Source organism: Siniperca chuatsi, linkage group LG7 (genome assembly GCF_020085105.1).
Source record: "Siniperca chuatsi isolate FFG_IHB_CAS linkage group LG7, ASM2008510v1, whole genome shotgun sequence".
NCBI classification, from domain to species: Eukaryota; Metazoa; Chordata; class Actinopteri; order Centrarchiformes; family Sinipercidae; genus Siniperca; species Siniperca chuatsi.
The window spans coordinates 11,692,290-11,711,630 of NC_058048.1; the positions used below are offsets into that span (position 1 = coordinate 11,692,290).

A 19,341-nucleotide genomic window follows, 5' to 3' on the forward strand; every position below is an offset into this window, starting at 1 on the left:
TATTATCACTGTGGCAGTACCATGCAGACAGCAATAGGTGTGTTGTGTGTGACAGGAATGTTTAATTCATTGTGGTGTCACAATTGTTTCCTTCATGAGATTACAGCCTAATTAAATACTATTCATATCTGAACCCTTCCATGCCTTTAATAATGTCATTTTGGATCCTACTCTATAGTTTACTGCTTGCTATTGGACACATTAAACCCACCAGTTGAAGCTACCGCATATCTGTTTTTCCATGATGCCTTTTATTTACCTATACATGTTTGTACATCACAAACAAAGTGACTCTTATTTTCTTATATAAGGTCTTCCTTATGAAGTGACATTTATCAGAATCAACATGCAGGTCTCGTTCGTCCTTGGTCACATTATATCCTTGCCTTGCCTAGCGATATGATCTGTTTCCTTGTGTGTGTGTGTGTGTGTGTGGTAGCTAGGTGATGTCACAGGCCTGAAACTACTCCAAGATGCCTTGGCAGGACATTGTCTGCCCTGGGAAGCTGAGTTACGGTTGAACAGCCAACTCCCTAAGGTTGGCTATTCAACCGTAAGAGCCAACCTTAGAGGATTATATAAAGTGCATTATATATTCAGGCGCATATATAATGCACTTTTTCTTAACAAAACACATGTTTTTCAATCTCACCAAATCCTCACAACTTGAAAGCGGCATTAGCTGTTAGCATTCAGATTAATGACATCCTAAATGTTGTGGATGGCCCACATAAGCTGTACTGTCCTTGAAAATACAGCTTGCATTTAAAAATGACTTTAACCACATAAAAACAACCTCCACGCATAGAGAAGAACAACTTTTTTTTTTAATGGGAACACATTCATGTTTTTATTGAGTAAAAGACTGAATACAGCTGGTGTTACTGTTTCTCCCTGTATGTACATCCAAAACGGTGCAGCAGATCTTTTTCAGTGCGCCTGCATGCTCCAGTCCGTCTCTATAGCAACCCGCCTTAGTTACACAGTCCCCTCTGCTCACCTGTGAGATGCCCAGCTGGGGCTTAATCAACCACTCAGATGTGATAAGGCATATTAGTTCATCAGCAGATTAGCCATGTGCCTACTGTGTAAAAAATGACTCGAATACTGTCTGGAGCAGATATATATTACTAAGATTCATTGTGTAAGGACAAAATGTTTGCACATAGTTATTCTGCAATAAATACTGAGCATATATATGTATATATAGAACACAATGTCAAATGTACAGGGATGTAATTAAAGTGTGGAACGTACAGTGTGCACATACTGTATCTGGAGTAAGAAAGAGTAAATATGTTTTGAAGAAGTAGAGAGAAAACTGCTTTTGTGCATCGAGTGCGTGGGCGCAATTGAGTACGAAGCTGCTGAACTTAAAGGGGTTGTGCGTGGACTACATATTATGTGTTCTTCTTTCCATCTGTATCCAAGAGTTTAAAGCTTCCAGTATCAAAACACAGTCACATTATATGTCAGTATGTCATATTTCAATATATAATATATCGTATAGTATTCAGTTTATATATCTTTTTCAAGAGTATAAAACACAGCTGAAGATGGCGATAGAGGATAGGTAGCGTTTATGATGTCAGGATCTGATTGGCTGAGCCACCTCGCGCCATGGTTACATGGAGTCAAAGTCATGGTCGTTGGGCTCGATGACTTCAGGGGTCATGACCCTGCCCATGAAGAGGATGGACCCTGGAAGGAGAAGGGACGGATAGAAAGTCAGGTCAAAACACACATACTGTATAGGTACGTTTACATGCACAGAGACACACACACGCACCTGTCCTCCGGTTTCTAATGACAAAGAAGAACGGGTGATCAGCCATGACCTGTGGGTACAGCACCAGAGTCCTGGTCAGGGCGATCATTCCTGAGAGAGAGAGAGGAAGAGAGGGCACACCCCACAGTTATTTTCTGACAGAGGGGGACAGTGTGTCAGAGACCCATTCATACAAAGAAAATGTTATGTATGTAGTAATATTAATGATCAGGAAGATTATGATGAAGAATAAAAGATGAAGTCTACCCGACCCAACGGCTCCCTCTGATCCTTCCTCGGTCACCTCCAGGTAAGCCTTCTGCACTGCCTTCCCAATGTACAGGTCCTTACCATCTGTTACACACAAAAGCACACAGACCATCACCTGGTCTTTAGAGTACTGATCAGTCAGTCTGAGATGTGAAGACGGTGTGATGTTGAGTCTAGTTTGAGAATGACAAAGTCTGTGCATCAGCAGACTCTACAAGCTCAGGGTAAAGTGTATGCTGGTATACCCACATATTAGTAAAATCAGCATTACAAACCAGAGCGTGGGGTCGCATCACGCATTCCCATTTGAAAAAAAAAAAAGTTACGATTAAAAGCGTTTTAAAACACCCTCTTTTATCTACCTACCTGCCAGAATAGACCATGTCCTCTGAGTACATGTTGAGCTGAGGACGTTTTAGCTAGTACAAGATGTGCTTTACAGCCAGAAGTCCAGTACAGCCTGCAGATTGTGTTTCACAATATAATACTAGCTCCACCTGATCAGTGAGAACAAGCTGTTCTGGACTGGTTTGTGCATGAATGGTTTTTTAAGGATCTTTTTACAGTTTTTGTTTATTGAGATATGTTTTGGTTAGATTCAGTAGTTCTCTCTAAGGCTAGAGCATTTAAAGCTACAGCTATAGTGAATTTTTACTTCACTTACCTTTATTTTATATCTTAGTTTGTACATGCTAGTTATCTATGTCTAGCTTTGACTGGGATCAGTTTTTTTTTTTTGCTTTGGATGCAAATTATCCCAACATTTTTATGTCTCTGTGTGTGTATGTATATATGTGTATCTATCTATGGATCTATTTTTACTAGATGATGTGACAGATCTGACCTGCCCACTCTGTGCCAGTTACCTTGGTGGCCTTAGAAAGTACCGGAGGCTACTTCACGGCAGCCAAGAAGCAGAGTTATTGAGTCAGCTTCTCAGGAGTTTATTTCTCTTATACCATTTGTGTCTACACCTAGGTGTTTTATATAATAATATATGGGTTATATGGGTTATATATTCCAGTGTTTTGCACTGTGTGTGTGGTTTTCCATACAGCTGAGTGTTACCTGTCATGGCGGAGAGATCAGCATCTTTGGTGAAGATGTTCTTTATTCCTAGCTCCTGCAGAGTACTCCTCAGGTCGATCTTCTGCTCCACTTTGAACCTAAACAGTGAGAATTTAGTCAGAATTTAAGAAAGTCAATACACATGTTAATGGTCGGAAATGTGTGGGACACAGTGGGATGCAGGAGGTGGATTATAACTGAGATCATCTTGTGACAAAGGGTCATAGATTAAGTAGGCGGACATAAAACCCTACCTGTGCATCTTACTGTATTTTGCCACAGGGGCATTAGCTAAAATATTAAAAAGGTAAGTTGTCATCACATTGCATACATGTGTACAGTGGTTGTACATCTGTCTCTGTGTGTCCAAGTCTTAACTATATAGGAGGGTTAGTAGGTAAGCCAACCTTATGCTTTTTTAAGGGCAAATTGACCGTTTAACAGCCATTTCAGGGTACGTCACTGTGTGGTGGTAATTTAATATTTTAACATTCCTATCCATATATAGTAGCTAGCCAAATGTGAACTACATTCTTCATATGTTTGCAGTGCAGGTGCAAGTGAGTTTAATAGCATAAAAATAATTACTCTAGCTCAAATATTTGTGGTACCCTTGGAAGGAAAAATCTGTTTTTAGAGCCGCCATTATATCAACATTAATAAAGAAATCATACAGAGTTCCAATGATGGTGGATGCAAATTTAATTGAAAACAGCAATCACTACAGGGACATTCTCCATTGGGCTTTGGATTCTGGGAAATGTATGTATTAATCATAACTTCAAGACACCTGGGTTAATGTAGATAATCGCTAATTGATGCATATGTAACCAAAGGCATGTAGAGGTAAATTGGGTACACAAAACAAGCAATGTCACTTCATCAGCGTTGATGTGTTCTTGTACATATGTATGAATATGTTCTTGTACATATGTATGAATGCGCAAGTGTTTGTATATGTGTTTGTGTGTGTCATCTCTCACCTAGGTAAGTAGACTTCCACCTTCTGCCTTTTGACATTGTTAGCCCACTCCTCCAGCAGCGGTGCTTTGATGATGGGCTCCAGGGCAGCCAGTGGTACCTCTTGCCGAGGCAGAACGATCATCATAGACATGTCCTCCCCCTCATAGGGCATCTCCAACACCTGGTACACACCGCCAGCTTCCGGTGAGCCATCGCTGAACTCACCTGGGTGTGGAAGAACCATATAATTTAGGCATGGAAAAATATGTACTCCTCCTCCACCTGTAATGGGCTTCAGAACTTAGCTGAGGAGAAACGTACACAGATGTAAGTATGTTAAAGCTCATTGATCGACTGTATTGATAACAGCGTGTATAGTCCTTTTCCCTGATGCTTCACTTTAAAAGGCTTGGGTTACTCTTGGTGTGAAAATGTATTACATGCACACTGTATGTAGTCCTGTAGTACAGAGAGTGCTCGGTTCAAAACCCAACCAAAATTCAATTAGGCAGGAAAAGATGGTGTGTTTGTCAGTGCAATGCCCTTTTTACACAAACATGCACTGGACTGTCTTCAGGCAGGAAATAAAAACACAGTAAAGCAATCTGGGACCTAGGAAAAAACACACTTCCTTACATGTATATATACACACACACGTGCAAATACACTCACCCACACACATTCAGAGGCAAATGCACACGTGATTACACACGCAAACATCTGTAAGCGCTAATATCTTCTTACAGATCCACTAAGAGGCTAAGAAGTGATATTTTCATAGCCTTTAGGTGGATCTTTAACAGACTTGTCCCTTGTATCTGATTAAACGAAAACGAACATCTTATCAAGACAAGCCAACGAACATTTACTTGAATTAAGTGAGACAGTATTTCTTATTCAGGATGAGATAATCCTTTTATACTCAAAACAAGTCCAACTAGATTTGAAGTCTAAATATAAGATTATCTCACTTACTCAGTTTTCTGCAGTGTGATTATAGAGCAATTAACACCGCCAGACTTTATCCCAATCTTTGCACATGATTTTTCTTTTGAAGCTGCTTAAAAAGGGAAAATTACAACAAAAGGCTTATCATCCTTCATTAACTTAGATGTGGCATTCTGTGTAGCGGCTGCTGATGCAGAGTGAGGCAACATTGCAGCAGAGAGTGGGGTGTGGCTTCCCAAAACATTTTACTTAACCAATATGATTGTGCTTCAAAATGAGAATGCAAACGCAGCCTTCTCCCCAAGGACCTGTCCCTGTTCTGCAGTTCTTAAGCACACACACGCACACGCACACCAGTTCACACATAGACAAATTTCCTTGATCCTGAGTGCGTGAGGATGAGTATGTGTGCACCCTGTGAATGTAGGTGTACGCAAGCGTGCAGTCTCACTACACACATACAGACTGCACCAAAATAACTCAAATGCGCCAACTTCAGTAGCAGTGCAGTAAGAATCTGATGTAACTGTCTTTGGCAGTACGTCAGACAGAAAATGACTAGATGCAAAAAAGACAGACTGATCACTGAGATGTAACAGCATTACAGCCAACCTGCAGGACTACAGTCCTGCACCTCTGGCTAAACACCAAATACACCAAATATCTGACATGTATAGTACAAGTATCAAAACAGCCAGATTATGACATAGATAAAGTATAATGAGGTATAAAAAACTTCATCAGGACCTTTTAGATAGCACCAACTCAGACAGTATATAACAAGTAGATTTAGCTACAGAACAATAATCCCAAAATGTCACATTTACCAGTATTGGACTTAAACAAAAAAAACAGAGAACACATGCAGTTAGTGCCAAACCAATTAATCAATTGACTGGTTGGTCGATCAACAGAAAATTAAATCAACAACAATTTAGATTGTCGATTAATAGTAATTCATTTTCCAGACTCTCAAATATGAGGATTCCTGCTTTTCTCTGTTTTATATCATTTTATCATTTCGTATGTTTTATTTTTTCTGTTTTAAATTGGAGAGAAGCAAAAGGTCTTTTCAGAGAGATTTGGAAATTCACAGTGACTTTACTACTCTAAAATTACTCCAAATAATTGGAAATGAATATAACAACTGACAAAATATGACATACTATAATCTAATTAGAAGCAGACATTAATAAAACATCCCCCAGAACGCAACAGACAGGTATGTGAAGGGGGAAAAAAATTAAATGAAGTACAAAATCAGTGGAAAGACAGTGTTGTTTGTTCTACCTACTGTCAGAGAAGATTTAGCAAAACCTAATATATTTCTACATACCTTAACACAGACTGTCACAGTACCGCTAATATTGTATGACATTTACAAAATAGCCTTCAAAAAATCCGACTAAATCAAACAGACATACCAGAGGAGTTCGTGCAAGTGAAGAAAAATTCAGCAGCAGAGCTCACTGAGCAGAAAAGAGGAGGCTTTCCTGGGAATAACACTCCAAATATGAATATTTCAGATCTGAGATTAACATTTTAAATAACCTCAGGAAATATGAGCTGAAATTCAAGGGCTACAGAAAAAGTCACAAGTACAAGTCTACAGACACACACACACACACACACACACACACACACACACACACACACACACAGCTCATCCCTACCGTAGTAGAAGTCTCCCTGTTGGTACATCATGAGCGTCTGGACTTCAGAGCCGTCGTCTCTGCTGAAGGAGAAGGTTCTGGTGTTCTCTGGCCTGAACTGGTTTTTCCAGGAGCCTCTGAAATAGACGGCGTTCACCAGCGTCAGGCGGGTCACGCTGCTGAAGTCCTCGGCCGACAGCAGCTCACGGATCTTACCTGGAGGGAGTGATTTGTACAGTGTGTCGGGATCTACATTAGCTTTCATTAGCCTAAGGACAGCGCCTGCTGTGATGCAGCTTTTGAAGTTGCACACAAGGATAAGGATAGAGATTTGTGCAACTGAGGGTTGGAAATGTATTCAGTGAATTTAGTTTTTGTACAAGATGACGTGATCAAACAAACAATGACGTAACTCCTCTGACGATGTTACATGTCACTTTACAGTATGCTGGGATTGTAGATGTAATTAAGTATTCTTATTATTGCCCTCTTTTCCTTTGCTCCCTTCATCTGTATCTCTCCCTTTCTTCCTCCCTCCCTCTGTAACTCACTCTCGGTATGATTTTCCACCCAGCTGTTGATCTGCTCGGCCACGGCTGCTGATTCGCTGAAGTCTACTGTTTCCACGTCAGCCCGGAAGTACTTCCTCATCAGATGCAGAAACTCCGGGTTAAAGGTGACACCTTCCTGCAGGAAGAGGCTGTTGGCAAATCGGATCACGTAGTTGGTGTCGTCGTCTGACAGAGCCGCCGTCAGGTTCTGGAGCAAAGAGAACTCCACGCCTGGAGAACAGAGGGAGACATTCATACTGTAGGTGTATATACAGAGTACAGTGTGGTGGAAAACATTTGTCTATCACCTTTGCTGTGCTAGAAGGTGGTTTTAAAATTGAATTGCTTAGTGTTTTTTATTTAAATGGTACAGCAATAAAAAAATTCTAACTTCATGCATATAAAATACCAATAAATGAGAAACGGGGCACATATGTAAGCATGCCCCTTTATATCAGAGCTAACGGTCATTCATTCACAAATATATGATCCACATTTTTTATCTCTTGCTGCTAATATCTCAGGGTCAAAGATAGGCACAAATTGTGAACATTTAAACCACTTAAGTGAAAAATGGAAGTGGAATCTTAGTGGAATTTAACATGCATTTATCATTTTATTCAGGTGTCCTCTTCCTCTTGTATTTATTCACATTTTACAAAGTACCTTTCTCGTGTCATTCAGCTTTCTGTTTTCAGGGTCAAGGGAACTCATGGTCATTAAAACGAGTGTATAAAGTTTTGAATTTGTAACAAATTCCAGTATTTACCTTGGAACATGGTAATACACATCACAAAACAAAAAAATAAATTACCACATAAAATGGAAACAATAACTGGCTTTTGACTGAATAAATGTGCTGTCATACTAAAAGCAGTAAAGCAAACTATCTAATCTAAAATGCCTGTCTGTGACATTGCCATGAATTTAGCTGGGAACAGTGTCTATTACTGTACAGTATGTGTGGGGGCATGTACATGTATAGTTCATGCATGTTTGTGTGTATGTTGTATGAGGCTTGTGGTTTAGATCAATCCACATACAGTAATTATTTAACATTAAAGGGATACTGTAATGATTTAATACTGCACTTCACAAGTTGGGGGACTCCCAAGAGAAACATTGAAAACAGAATGGTTGAAACTGAAGCAGCAGAGGCAGAGCAGAGCCCCCCCCCCCAAAATTTGGAACCAGCTCCTCTTCCTTCACCCACCACTGACCCTGATGCTGGTGAACCTGTGTTTATGAACATGTCTCTCACCTGGCAGCAGGTGGCTGAATCCTACAGCCTGTCGTATCTCTTCCAGTGAAGCCCCCCTGGCTCCCAGCTCCACCATGCCCAGGGCCACAGCCATGCTCAGTGGCGAGAAAATTATGTTATCCTGATCCCCCGCCGCCTGCAGCTGGTGGTACAGTCTGACCGAGAACTCTGATGTAGTGTCCTCCGGAATGTCCGCCGCCCGGCAACCGTAGCGCGGCAACAGGATGGAGAGGAGGAGGAGCGGGGACAAAACGTCCAGGATCAACATCGCAGCACAGACCACAGATAACTGAGTGAAAGAGGGATGTATGGAGCGGGAGGGGGTTGGTTGGAAAGAAAAAGAAGAGAAATTTAATGTGATGATGGAGAGAGGGAGAGAAAGATTGGGAGAGAAAAAGGGATAGAGAAGAAGGAAAAAAAATAGAGGATGGGAAGTGAATTAGGCAAAGAGAGAGGAAAATATGTTGGAGGAAAGATAGAAAGATGGATGACGGGGGGGTTAAGGAACAGGAAATTAGTGATTGGAGAGATGGAAGGGGGATGGGCAGCCAAAGAGGTGTGGAAAGAAGGAAAAACAGATGAGGATGAAGGGAAGACAAGATGAAAGAAAGAAAATGATTTGGGGAGGGACAGAGCCAAAGGTAGAGAGAAGAGAATTGCCAAAAGGATAGAGAGAAGAGGATTTTGGAAGGGAGGGAGACAGATTAAAGAGAGACAGCAGGGATGTGGGATGACGAAAAGAGAGCAGAGGAGAGAGACAGAAAACATCGGTCAGTCAATTATTCTGCCAATTTAAACTGTGAAGGTAAAACAATTTCTACTTGTTAACGGAAGTGAACTTATAACTGCAAAGAGTACTCTACTTCTCATAAAGAGGCTGTTAAATACTGGAAATAGTGCTGTAAAACCAAAAAGTGGCATAAAAGGAGAGAGATTAAATAGAAAAAAACAAAAGAGATTCAAATGAATTCAGATGAAAGGGCAATGGGTCAGGGAAGAGATAGAAAGAAGGACGAAAAAGGGAAAAACACGCATGAATATACAACCTAAGAGTGAAAACCAGTTGTGCACAGTTACAGAAATAAGAGACCAAGAGATGGAGAGAGAGAATGAGAAGCAGTGAGATATAAACAAGAATGTGTGGTAACTACAGCTGTACTGCTGACTGCAGTCAGTATTGATGTTCAGAGCACATCTGCTAAATGAGCTCATAAATATTTTATGGACATTCTTATCATCTTGAGTTAAATCAGCTTCTTTCCTTCAAAATCTGCTTCGCTCTGTGTGTGTGTGTTTGAGCCTTTGTATGTGAACGGATGAGGTTCTGACTGTCGGTACAGAATGACTGATTAGGAAGAGGCCTTTACCTCCCCCCATCCTCCATCCTTCCCCTCTTCTTTCCATACCATCTTCCTCTCGCCCGTATGTTATCTATCGTCACCGATCTCCTCTTCTCTCTACTTTCCTACCTTTTCTCTCTCTTAACCCTGCCTTTATACATTTTAAAATGACAAGGAATGTACACACACTGCGCCATCTCTCTGGTGCTGTTGTTGCCAGGCAACATTGTTCTGCTGCCCAAACAAAAAAAAAGAAGACAGAAAGTCAGTGATATATAGCATAAAGAGAACGAGTAGAGAAATATATTGAGAGACGGTGATAAAGTGTGAAATAACACATGGACATTTGTTTTGTTGTTTGTCTCTCTGCTGTGCTGTTGTCATTATACAGTTTGTATAGAGGATTCTATTAGCGGTCCCAAGCAAGGCTGGAACCTGCTGGCTGCTACTGTATGTGTGGGACGGCAGGTGACTGTGATCACAATGTACCTGAGTGTCAACACCAACAACAATGGGCAGCAGCCAGAAAATTAGTGCCGCATCCTGCTGTGCACTGTCCTTTCCTCTGCTGTGCTCTGGCATGTGACCAACCTGGGGGATGCATTAATGTCAAATCCATTAAAGGATTAGTCTGGTGATATATTTTTTCTTATTGTCAACACATTTTATGAAAAGACCAAAACAAACAACAAATTGATCCTAGTATTCTGTGTATCTTATTCCTCTGTGCCATAGACCATTGTTGTCTAAAAACTATTAAAAACACATCAAGGAGCCACACTGTTGACTCAGTCCCACATACACCGTCCTCCTGCCGTACATTCTCACTGGAGCACCTAATCTGTGGCTGAAAATAGCTGCCAACAAATGCGCAAATTTTCCCCCATGTTTGAGTAATGTTTGCAAAAACTACAATTCCCAGCTTCTTTAGGAAATTATTTATCCTTTTTAAAAATGAAACTACATATTTGTGAGTCGTTTTTTAAAGATTAACATTTTCAAAAGGAATAAAAGGGGCTTGAGATTGAGTGTCGTCATCATTGGTTTTGGTCTTTTCATGTAATTTGTTAATAATATATTTGTTAATAATAATAATAATGCTAATAATAATAATAATGTTAATAATAATTAAAATAAAATTTATCGCTAGCCTTATCTTTAAAGCAATGCCTCCTGATTGAATGGTAGGAGTCGGCCAGCCCTGCCTACATTTTACAATGAACTGCATCTAGGTTATTGAAGATTTGAAGTTCAATTCCTCATTCTCTTGCAAAACACACATCAACACACGTCACTTCCACTTTATGTCTAAACTGATAAGTATTCTGACAAACTGCTTTTGACAAGCATGGCACTGACCAAAGTGCAAGCTGGATTTGCATCCGCATGAGTCAGCAAATTGAAATTCATTTGAGTTTACAGAGTTTCTTCACGTGGAATGGAGTCACACGGCACATTGCTGTTCATGTACTCAAATATGTGAATAATGTATAAATACAATATGGTGACCTTGGTCATATTTAAACTGGTAAGGCTGATTATCTTCTTCTACTATTGACAAAATCCAATAAAAAGAACAAAGCCAACAAGGAATAGATCTTTCTAACACGTAGTGCTTGTGTAGCTCAAGCCTGATATGTCAGTTTATTTCGTTTATTTTATACATATACACCGTTGTGCTGCTGTAAATACTCACTAGAGCACCAAATGTGTATTAATCCGCCTCTGAAAATAGTCCCCCCAAAAAACAAAATTTACTCCTGTTAGAGTAACGTTCGCTAAAAACTACAGTGCCCAGCTAGTTTAAGAAATTACTTTCAGCCTTTCAAAAAACAATGTAACTATATATTTGCTGTTCTTAAAATTTGACAGCTTCAGTTGGAACAAATGGGCCTGGGGCTGAGAGCTAGAGACAGCGCAGAGAAGTCAGAAAGTATTGAGGGATAGACTGATGCATTATTGGTTTTGGTTCTTTTCATGGGACTTGTTGACAGTAACAAAAACAATTTGAATTTATTGTTCAATGCGTTCATTCATGTCCAAAAAGTGTAAATGGAATCAGAGCAGGACAAACTGAATTCTTCAATTCTTTAAACTTAAGTCCTTTGATAGAAATACAGTAAGATATTTAATCTGATCATATATTAAGTTAGATTTGACTCATTCAGTAATAGGATGGTCCATCAAGTTGGCAGGAAGTTGTGGTTAAAGCCTTGAAAAAACAGCCTTGTTCCATTAATGATGCACAACTTCCATTTATTGACGGCCGAAGGCACAAAACTGATGTATTGCAGTTAATATACTGTTAGTCACGTGTGTTCACCTGCTCTCACATGTCGTGCTGTGAGTCAGACATTGCAGAGAGAGTGAGAGAGTAAGAAAGGCTGAGGGAAAGAAGGGGGTGGCTGGCAGAGATGTAAATGGAGGTAATGTTCCTGACCTTCTGAGCTGTGGGAGCTGAACTTTTCTGAGACAGACAGCCCTGCTTTCTGTAAGGAAAGACCCAGCCATGCAGTTAAGCCAGGAAAAGTAGTGTGGAGCATCATTGTGTGTGCACCTGTATGTGTGTGTGTGTGTCTGTGTGCAAGTGTGCATGTGTGACTGGATGATAACGCCATGGGTGGCTGGCTATTCCTTGTAATGGTGTAACCATTCTGACCTTTTGAGTTGTGGCACGCTGTCTGCAAGAGGATCCCACACTTTGCCAGTTTGGCCATTGATGACAATGAGCCCAACTTTGGCTCCAATCGACTCAGGTGGGGTTCCCAGCATGCCTCCCAGGTAAATGGGGAAACCCAGCACCCAGCTATAAAATGTTCTCTCGTGACTAAAAGAACTGAATATGTCAGAAAATCTCTCATGGTTTAAGTTGCAAGAGTTTAATCCTGACAACTTGATTAATTCCATGCAATTAAACTCACTGGCCTTTAAAAGCAGCTCCTAATCTCTGTGTAATCCTAATTCTCAGACAGAATAGACCGGCGGTTGACATTTCGACAATTAAAATGTGACGTCACCCAAATCCACAGCACGCACGTTAATCCTTACTGCCATTTAAACCCAACACCTTGAGACGGCATGCTTCGGAGGCCAGGGGAATTTATTAAACATGGACATCCTCATCCATGGTTCAAATCCACAGGTACACACACACACACACACTTTGAAGTACAAATTTCCACATACACTTCCAAGCTAAGGTTACCAAGGCAACTGCAAGTGATGGACATTTTTCGTTTTGCCAAGCTGACAGAGAGAATTTTTTACCCTTAAAAGATATCTTCCTCCTTCCATGTAGGCAGATAAACTCTTTCCTTTTTTCACACACTGCTCAGCATTTTCTGTCTCACGTAACCCCTCTCTTTGCAAGAACTCTTCACACCAGCCCTAGTTCTGTCACTCAGTGCACTCTCTGACATTGTCTGGTACAAAAACACACACACACTCCCCAGAAACACGTGCAATGCACTCAGTAATTTTGCAAAAACATGGCAAGCTCCTTTCCTCTGGAAGTGATCACTATGGAGCTACACCAAAGTCCCCCAACAGTATCTCCCTCTTAAGCCCACTTCTCTGCTTCAGCCCAATTTAAGTACACTTCCAAACTGCCAAAGCTCATATGCGCTTTGACGAATTCTGTGAAAAGTGCTAACATTTCATTTCATCAAGGCCTATCCCTCTGGGAATAAACTGCAGAGAATGATGTCTATGATTATCTCGAGAAAAACCTTGAATTTCTACGATGGACGCTCTGTTAAAAATGGCAGGGTAATCTGGCATGATTTCACCATGAATATGTCTAACTTAGAAAGGACTGTGCGGTACAGAGATAATGGAGTCTGATTATCATTCATGAGTTTCAAGTTTTCCTTGGAGGCGCCATAGCGGCTGCTTTCTACTAAAATGCAAGAAGACACATGCACACTCACACTAAAAATGATTAAACCTACATCAATAATCTCAAATCACTCATGTGTCTGCAAGTGTCTCATTTTCCCAGTTTGATTAGACACCCGTCTCTCTCCCGGTGATGTGGAGACTCCCATGGCAGGGCAGAAAATGCATGCAGGGAGGCTTCAATAGATCCCACCACTGGGTAGAGCCTTTAATGCCATTGCAGTGTAGGAGAAAGGAAGCACTGAACTCATATGGCAGGTGGGGACTGCCATTACTGTGTCCTATATAGTGGATACAATTCATCAATTAAGTTGTCTGTTCTGCACACGCAGAACTAACATTCCCTTACTTGCACCTACTATAGCAACCAGGCAGCAGCAGCTACATGGTTAAGTGGCTAGTACTGAATCTCATGTAGAAGCACATTTTGGTGAAAAATACCATTTTTGTTTGTAGTTTACGCACTGACGTGATGTACCTGTCTGGTTTACCTGTCCGGAGCAATCAATATTATAGCACTCAGGAGGGGATACCAATATTGTGTAGGTGTAAACTGTAATGGACGAGACAATCCATTACAGCATAAATTTTTTGTGATGGTAGAATCTCAAAATCCAGAAGAATGATATAAATTAGATAAAGCAAAACTTAAATTCTGAAGTCAATGGTCATTATTAATTATTCCAATAGAAAATCAACCACTGTGTCTTTTTTTAAAAGATAGGTTAACTACCACTTCAACATGATTAAGCTACAATATTGTACACTGTTCATGTTAATCATTTAAACAAAAAGGGTTACCATTTTCAAAAGCAGTACACAACTGCTCCCCCAAAGCAACAATTACGGCTGCTATATTCACACAGGTATTTCTATTTTGTATATAAAAATGGAATGCGTCAGCGAATTAACTTTGAATTTAACTGAATTACTTTGTCATTAAACTGTAAATATTAGAATAAAATGTAACACCAGTTTCATCACCAAATAAGCCTGAAGATCAAAACACCGGTAAACTAGACCATCTGTGTATCTGCAGACCCAAGGCGACTGTTATTTTTCAGTGTTACTGTGAAAGGCGAAGCTTCAATTCACATCACAAAACTTTATCAACTAACACACACATTATTTCAGATTAGTTAAGTTTTAAGATCCAGCTGGTTCCAGCCAGATCAGATTCCACTGGACAGTAAAATCCGGGGGGGAAACACTGAGTCTCATCTTGTAAAGTAAAAATTGTCTCTCCAACAACTTCAGGATAAGCTCAATTACAGCATTTAATACATAAAGTGGCCAATTCAATTAATTCAGTATCCTCGTGCATAGGAAATTATAATCAAGTGTGAAATGTGTTATAGATTATTCTTTTTTTCTGTAACTGAGAAGGCAGCACGAGATATGTGCTGTAATACACAGGGCCACTCGTGGAGAGAGAAACCCTGATTGATTCAGGAGGCCCAGAGCTGAATAACTAAAATTCTACTGTACTTTTATAACAAGTATCACTAATAGTGTAGGGACTGTTTCACATGTAACGTACCCTCCTATCTCTCTGGATTTCAGGCACACCAAGAACTATTGCACAATACTTGGGATTTCTGGTGCTTTCTACTTCATTAGCACCTGTGAAACTTCCAGAAACAACCCATTAAACAAAACTAAGCACTGATACTGGACACTGTGCTGAGTAGCTGCCAGCTGAGTCCACCTATTTACAATGCTCAATCTGGAGTTCAGTGACCGCTAACGGGTGAGATTTTGTTGTTTCTATGATTAACACATACATTATATGCCATAATAAGAAATTTTTGATATCTGTAAACTTAAAACTACTCCGTGCACACACACAGCGAGCCCTGTCATTGCTTTATTAGTTTGTAATTTTCCATGCATGTTCACGCTACATTGCACACTTATATCCAGTAATCCAATTTGACTGTGATAACCACTATTCTACTTTTAAATTATATCCCTGCAGTTTACATCCATTCCAGTGGCAGACAAAATTACCCATCTACAGCCCATCCTCAGCTCGGTGCCTCAGCTCATTCAGCCCCTTGTTAGAAAATGACATAATGTGCTATGGAACCTGCCTGAAGTCCCAGGATGCTCACTGCACACTCCACAGAGGGCAAACAGAGGTTAACAACCCTTTATTAATCCCTGCTAACAGAGACACCCAGAGGGAGACACACACACACACACACAGATAGAGAGAGATAAAGAAGTATAAAGACAGTTTAATAGACTGAGAGAGAGAAGAAAAAAAAGACGAGCAACAAAAATGAGGAAGACGTGGGTAGAAAATTTGCTAAAGAGGAAGACACAAATAAAGACAGATAGAAAGAGACGGGAAGTGCACTGAAATGCTGAATAGAGGCAGATACTAGCTTTGAATCTGAGCCAGTGATATCTAACGACCCCCTGCATAGCATGGCAAGATGGTTGACTGCTCACCACACTCTGCCAAGACACACTCAACAGTGTCTCTTTTCTTTCTCTATATCAGAAAGACACACACACACACACACACACACACACAAACAGCTACGGTGCTGTGGGAGCGCAGTTAGGAGGTTTGAGCTGTAATTGGATCGGCCTCTATTTGGGGTCAGTGGTAAAAGTGAAAAGACTGGAGGCTTTTTCAAATGGACTAAAGACCAGGGAGACACCGGAGAACAAGAAAGGTCACTATCAACTAGTCCTGTGAGGAGAAACGTGTGCGTGTGTGTGTGTGTGTGTGTGTGGGGGGGGGCAGATGTAAGAAAGGGAGACAAGGCGGGTGATGCTGAATAAGAAGTGATTGCCAGGTGAAGAGGCTGAGATGGAGAGAGCAGAAAGACAGCCATGGTGATAAGAGTGGTTGAATCGCTCACTAAAGTGAATTGTGATTATTTTGCGTCAGGGGGTGGAGGGTTAGCTAGCGACAGGTAAAAAGAGATTGACAATGATGGTGACAAGTGAGACAAGTAGGAGAATAACTTAAATTGATTTGGTATTTGCGCCGTTCACTGCAGCCGTAGAGTTTGGCTGAGGGAAAAAATATGGGTATTACCAAAACGCTTCAACTATTTTACTGTCGTCCTCACGTCTCTCTCTCTCTCTCTCTCTCTCTCTCTCTCTCTCTCTCTCTCTCTCTCTCTCTCTCTCCCTCTCTCTCCCTCTCCAAGCAGTCGACAGATCGATTCCAGGGTACACGTGTGTGTGCATGTGAGAATTGACAGACTGTAAAAGGTTGTAAAAGACTGCTGTGAGATGGCAGTGCATTTCCCTCAAATGTGTACAGTCTTGTGTAGAGTTTTGTAGAGACATTTAGTATCCCAACTCTTTTTTTTTTTTTTTTTACTGTTTCAAAATTATTGTTTTCAAATGTTAAAAAGATAACTCAGTATCTTGGCTGCATTTATCAGATAATATCTCTATATTTTAGAGGTTTCTTTTCTGATTTTATGTATTTATCCAATGTTTTTTGTTTTGTGAAAACACAAATGTATTTCATTTTAGATATCAACCAATCACAGTTTGGTGCATTCATTCAAATAGACAATTCATCTCCATTGTTTTGATTTCCTCTCTTTAACTCCCTGCTATAACGCCTGACCTCTTTCTCTCTGAATCTCTCTCCACTCTCATCCTCCTATCTGGCCAGGTATAAACTAATCCCCTGTGTCTTTGCTGCAGCAGACTGTACAGGGGACAAACCTGCTGCCCGAGTGTGTATGTGCAGGTGGCATGCCTCAGTGTGTGAGTATATTTAGAAAGTGAAGGAGAAAGCGGAAAAAATGCAAGAAAAACTGCTGACATTTAGTTTACAGACCTTTTTTTAAATGTTTTTAATTACATACTGTAAATGCATTGTATAATTTAAACTGTCACACTATTTGTCAGTGTGTTTTTCATGTGAATTAATTCCATTTCTGGAAGACAAATATGCAGCTTTTCATGCTGATCACTGTCAGCCTTTTGTTCTACTACATTTTCAGTAAATTCAAATTCAGTAACCATGGGCATAAATGTATTTCAGGACAAAGAAAGATTAAATTAGATTTTTTTCCCCTCACTTCATACTGCAGCACATAACAGGTTTGATTCTAGCCTGACAAGATGTAGTCAACTGCAGTATTTACTGCACATTTCCTCTTATTCTCACAGCAGAATATGTAACTGACAGAAAAACGTCAACACTCCTGCACGCACACACACACACACACACACACACACACACACACACACAAAATAAGGTTATGGTTGGCAGTCACACACATGCACACGCTGTGTGCAGAGTGTTCAGATCCAGTCAGTTGCTTCTCCCTTCCCTCATTTTGTTTCGCTAGGTCGATTTGAAAGACATTTAATTATTGAAATGCAATTAATGCAGCACTCAGTGGGAATAGGAAGGACACACACACATACACACACTGACACCATAGGAGGAAACAGCAGGCTATCCACAGAGATTAACCAGTGATTCAGATGCATATGGGATTAATGCATTGAGATTATGAGTGAAAGGGATACTGTTTTTCTGAATATGGAGCTACTAGAACTATGGGCCTAAATGGGGATTTAGGAGGTCATTATCTTAGTTGCAGAGATAAAGAGCTCATAGGTGGATTGAGAGAATGAGACATGAGGAGGAGAAACACTGAATTGTTTTATTATTGACCACGTTTTGGTATTCTTTTTTTCCCTCTTTTGGTATCACTAGAAAATTCCTTTGATTTAACCCGAGGTTAAATGTCATTTTTACATATAACACATATAACAGAGATGTATTTTGTTTCTCTCTTGAATCTGCGGGCTCTGTTACTACATGAATTTTCACCAAAACCACCATAAACACACGCACATACACAGACCATGAAGGAATAACAAGTGGCGTGCGTGTGCGTGTGCGTTGGGGGTAATAGGGTAGGACCAGGCTACTACAATCTGCCTCGTTAATTCACACACATTCACTCACTGCGCCTTTGCCTGTATTTCAAGGACAAGAACCACACTGCAATGCCTGAGCTCAGTGAAAAACAAACAAACAACAAAAACAAGCACTGCAATCGAAGACCACCGGCAGAAATTAAATTGCATTGGGTGGTGGACACACGGGTAACGGCTTTAATCAATAGGCTTAAAGAAATATGTTTGGCTCCCATGTGCGTCCACCCACCCCTTTATCAAAAGCCTACACATGTTGATTATAGCATCATAATCCCTTTACACTATTCCATAAAATGCCCTATTACAACTACACATTCCTATACCTTCATAAATAAAAAAAGAAATCTATGAAAAAACTCATAAGCAGGCTATTTTTTTATCTTGCAAAAGCTGAACAGTTAAGGTTTGTTATCCTGTCATGTTATTCAGATAAATCAGTACAGGTTTCTGTGATTGAACCAGTTGTAGGTTATTGCATAAAACGGCTCTTACCGATAAACGGTGTTAGGTGGTGGATAAAGAGATGGATGTGTGCGGTCTCTCTCTGCTGCTCTCCTTCAGCGCCGCAGATCGCTGCTTGTTCATTTGCCGCAGACTCCGCCCCCTCCATATCCATTGGTCCAATGAACGTTGTCCAAAGAGTATCAATGTGAAACGAGACATATCCCTCTTCCCTCTTTGCTTATGA

At 40.4% G+C, this 19,341-nt stretch overlaps 1 protein-coding gene across 2 annotated transcripts; it reads right to left on the bottom strand.

Moving 5' to 3' along the window:
- Window positions 1-805: 805 nt before the first annotated feature.
- Window positions 806-19,284, bottom strand: serpini1 (serpin peptidase inhibitor, clade I (neuroserpin), member 1). 2 transcript variants are annotated; one of them, XM_044203740.1, is made up of 10 exons: window positions 19,146-19,284; window positions 10,311-10,412; window positions 8,482-8,770; window positions 7,221-7,451; window positions 6,691-6,885; window positions 4,090-4,294; window positions 3,107-3,204; window positions 2,036-2,122; window positions 1,790-1,879; window positions 806-1,701 (listed from the first exon to the last, which is right to left on the bottom strand). In XM_044203740.1, the coding sequence occupies exons 2-10, from the start codon at window positions 10,401-10,403 to the stop codon at window positions 1,625-1,627; spliced, it is 1,365 nt and encodes a 454-aa protein (XP_044059675.1). In that variant the 5' UTR covers window positions 10,404-10,412; window positions 19,146-19,284; the 3' UTR covers window positions 806-1,624. The 2 variants fall into 2 exon arrangements, with proteins under 2 accessions (XP_044059675.1, XP_044059676.1); XM_044203741.1 differs by lacking the exon at window positions 10,311-10,412 and having other exon boundaries at window positions 19,146-19,273.
- Between the last annotated feature and the right edge of the window lie 57 nt (window positions 19,285-19,341).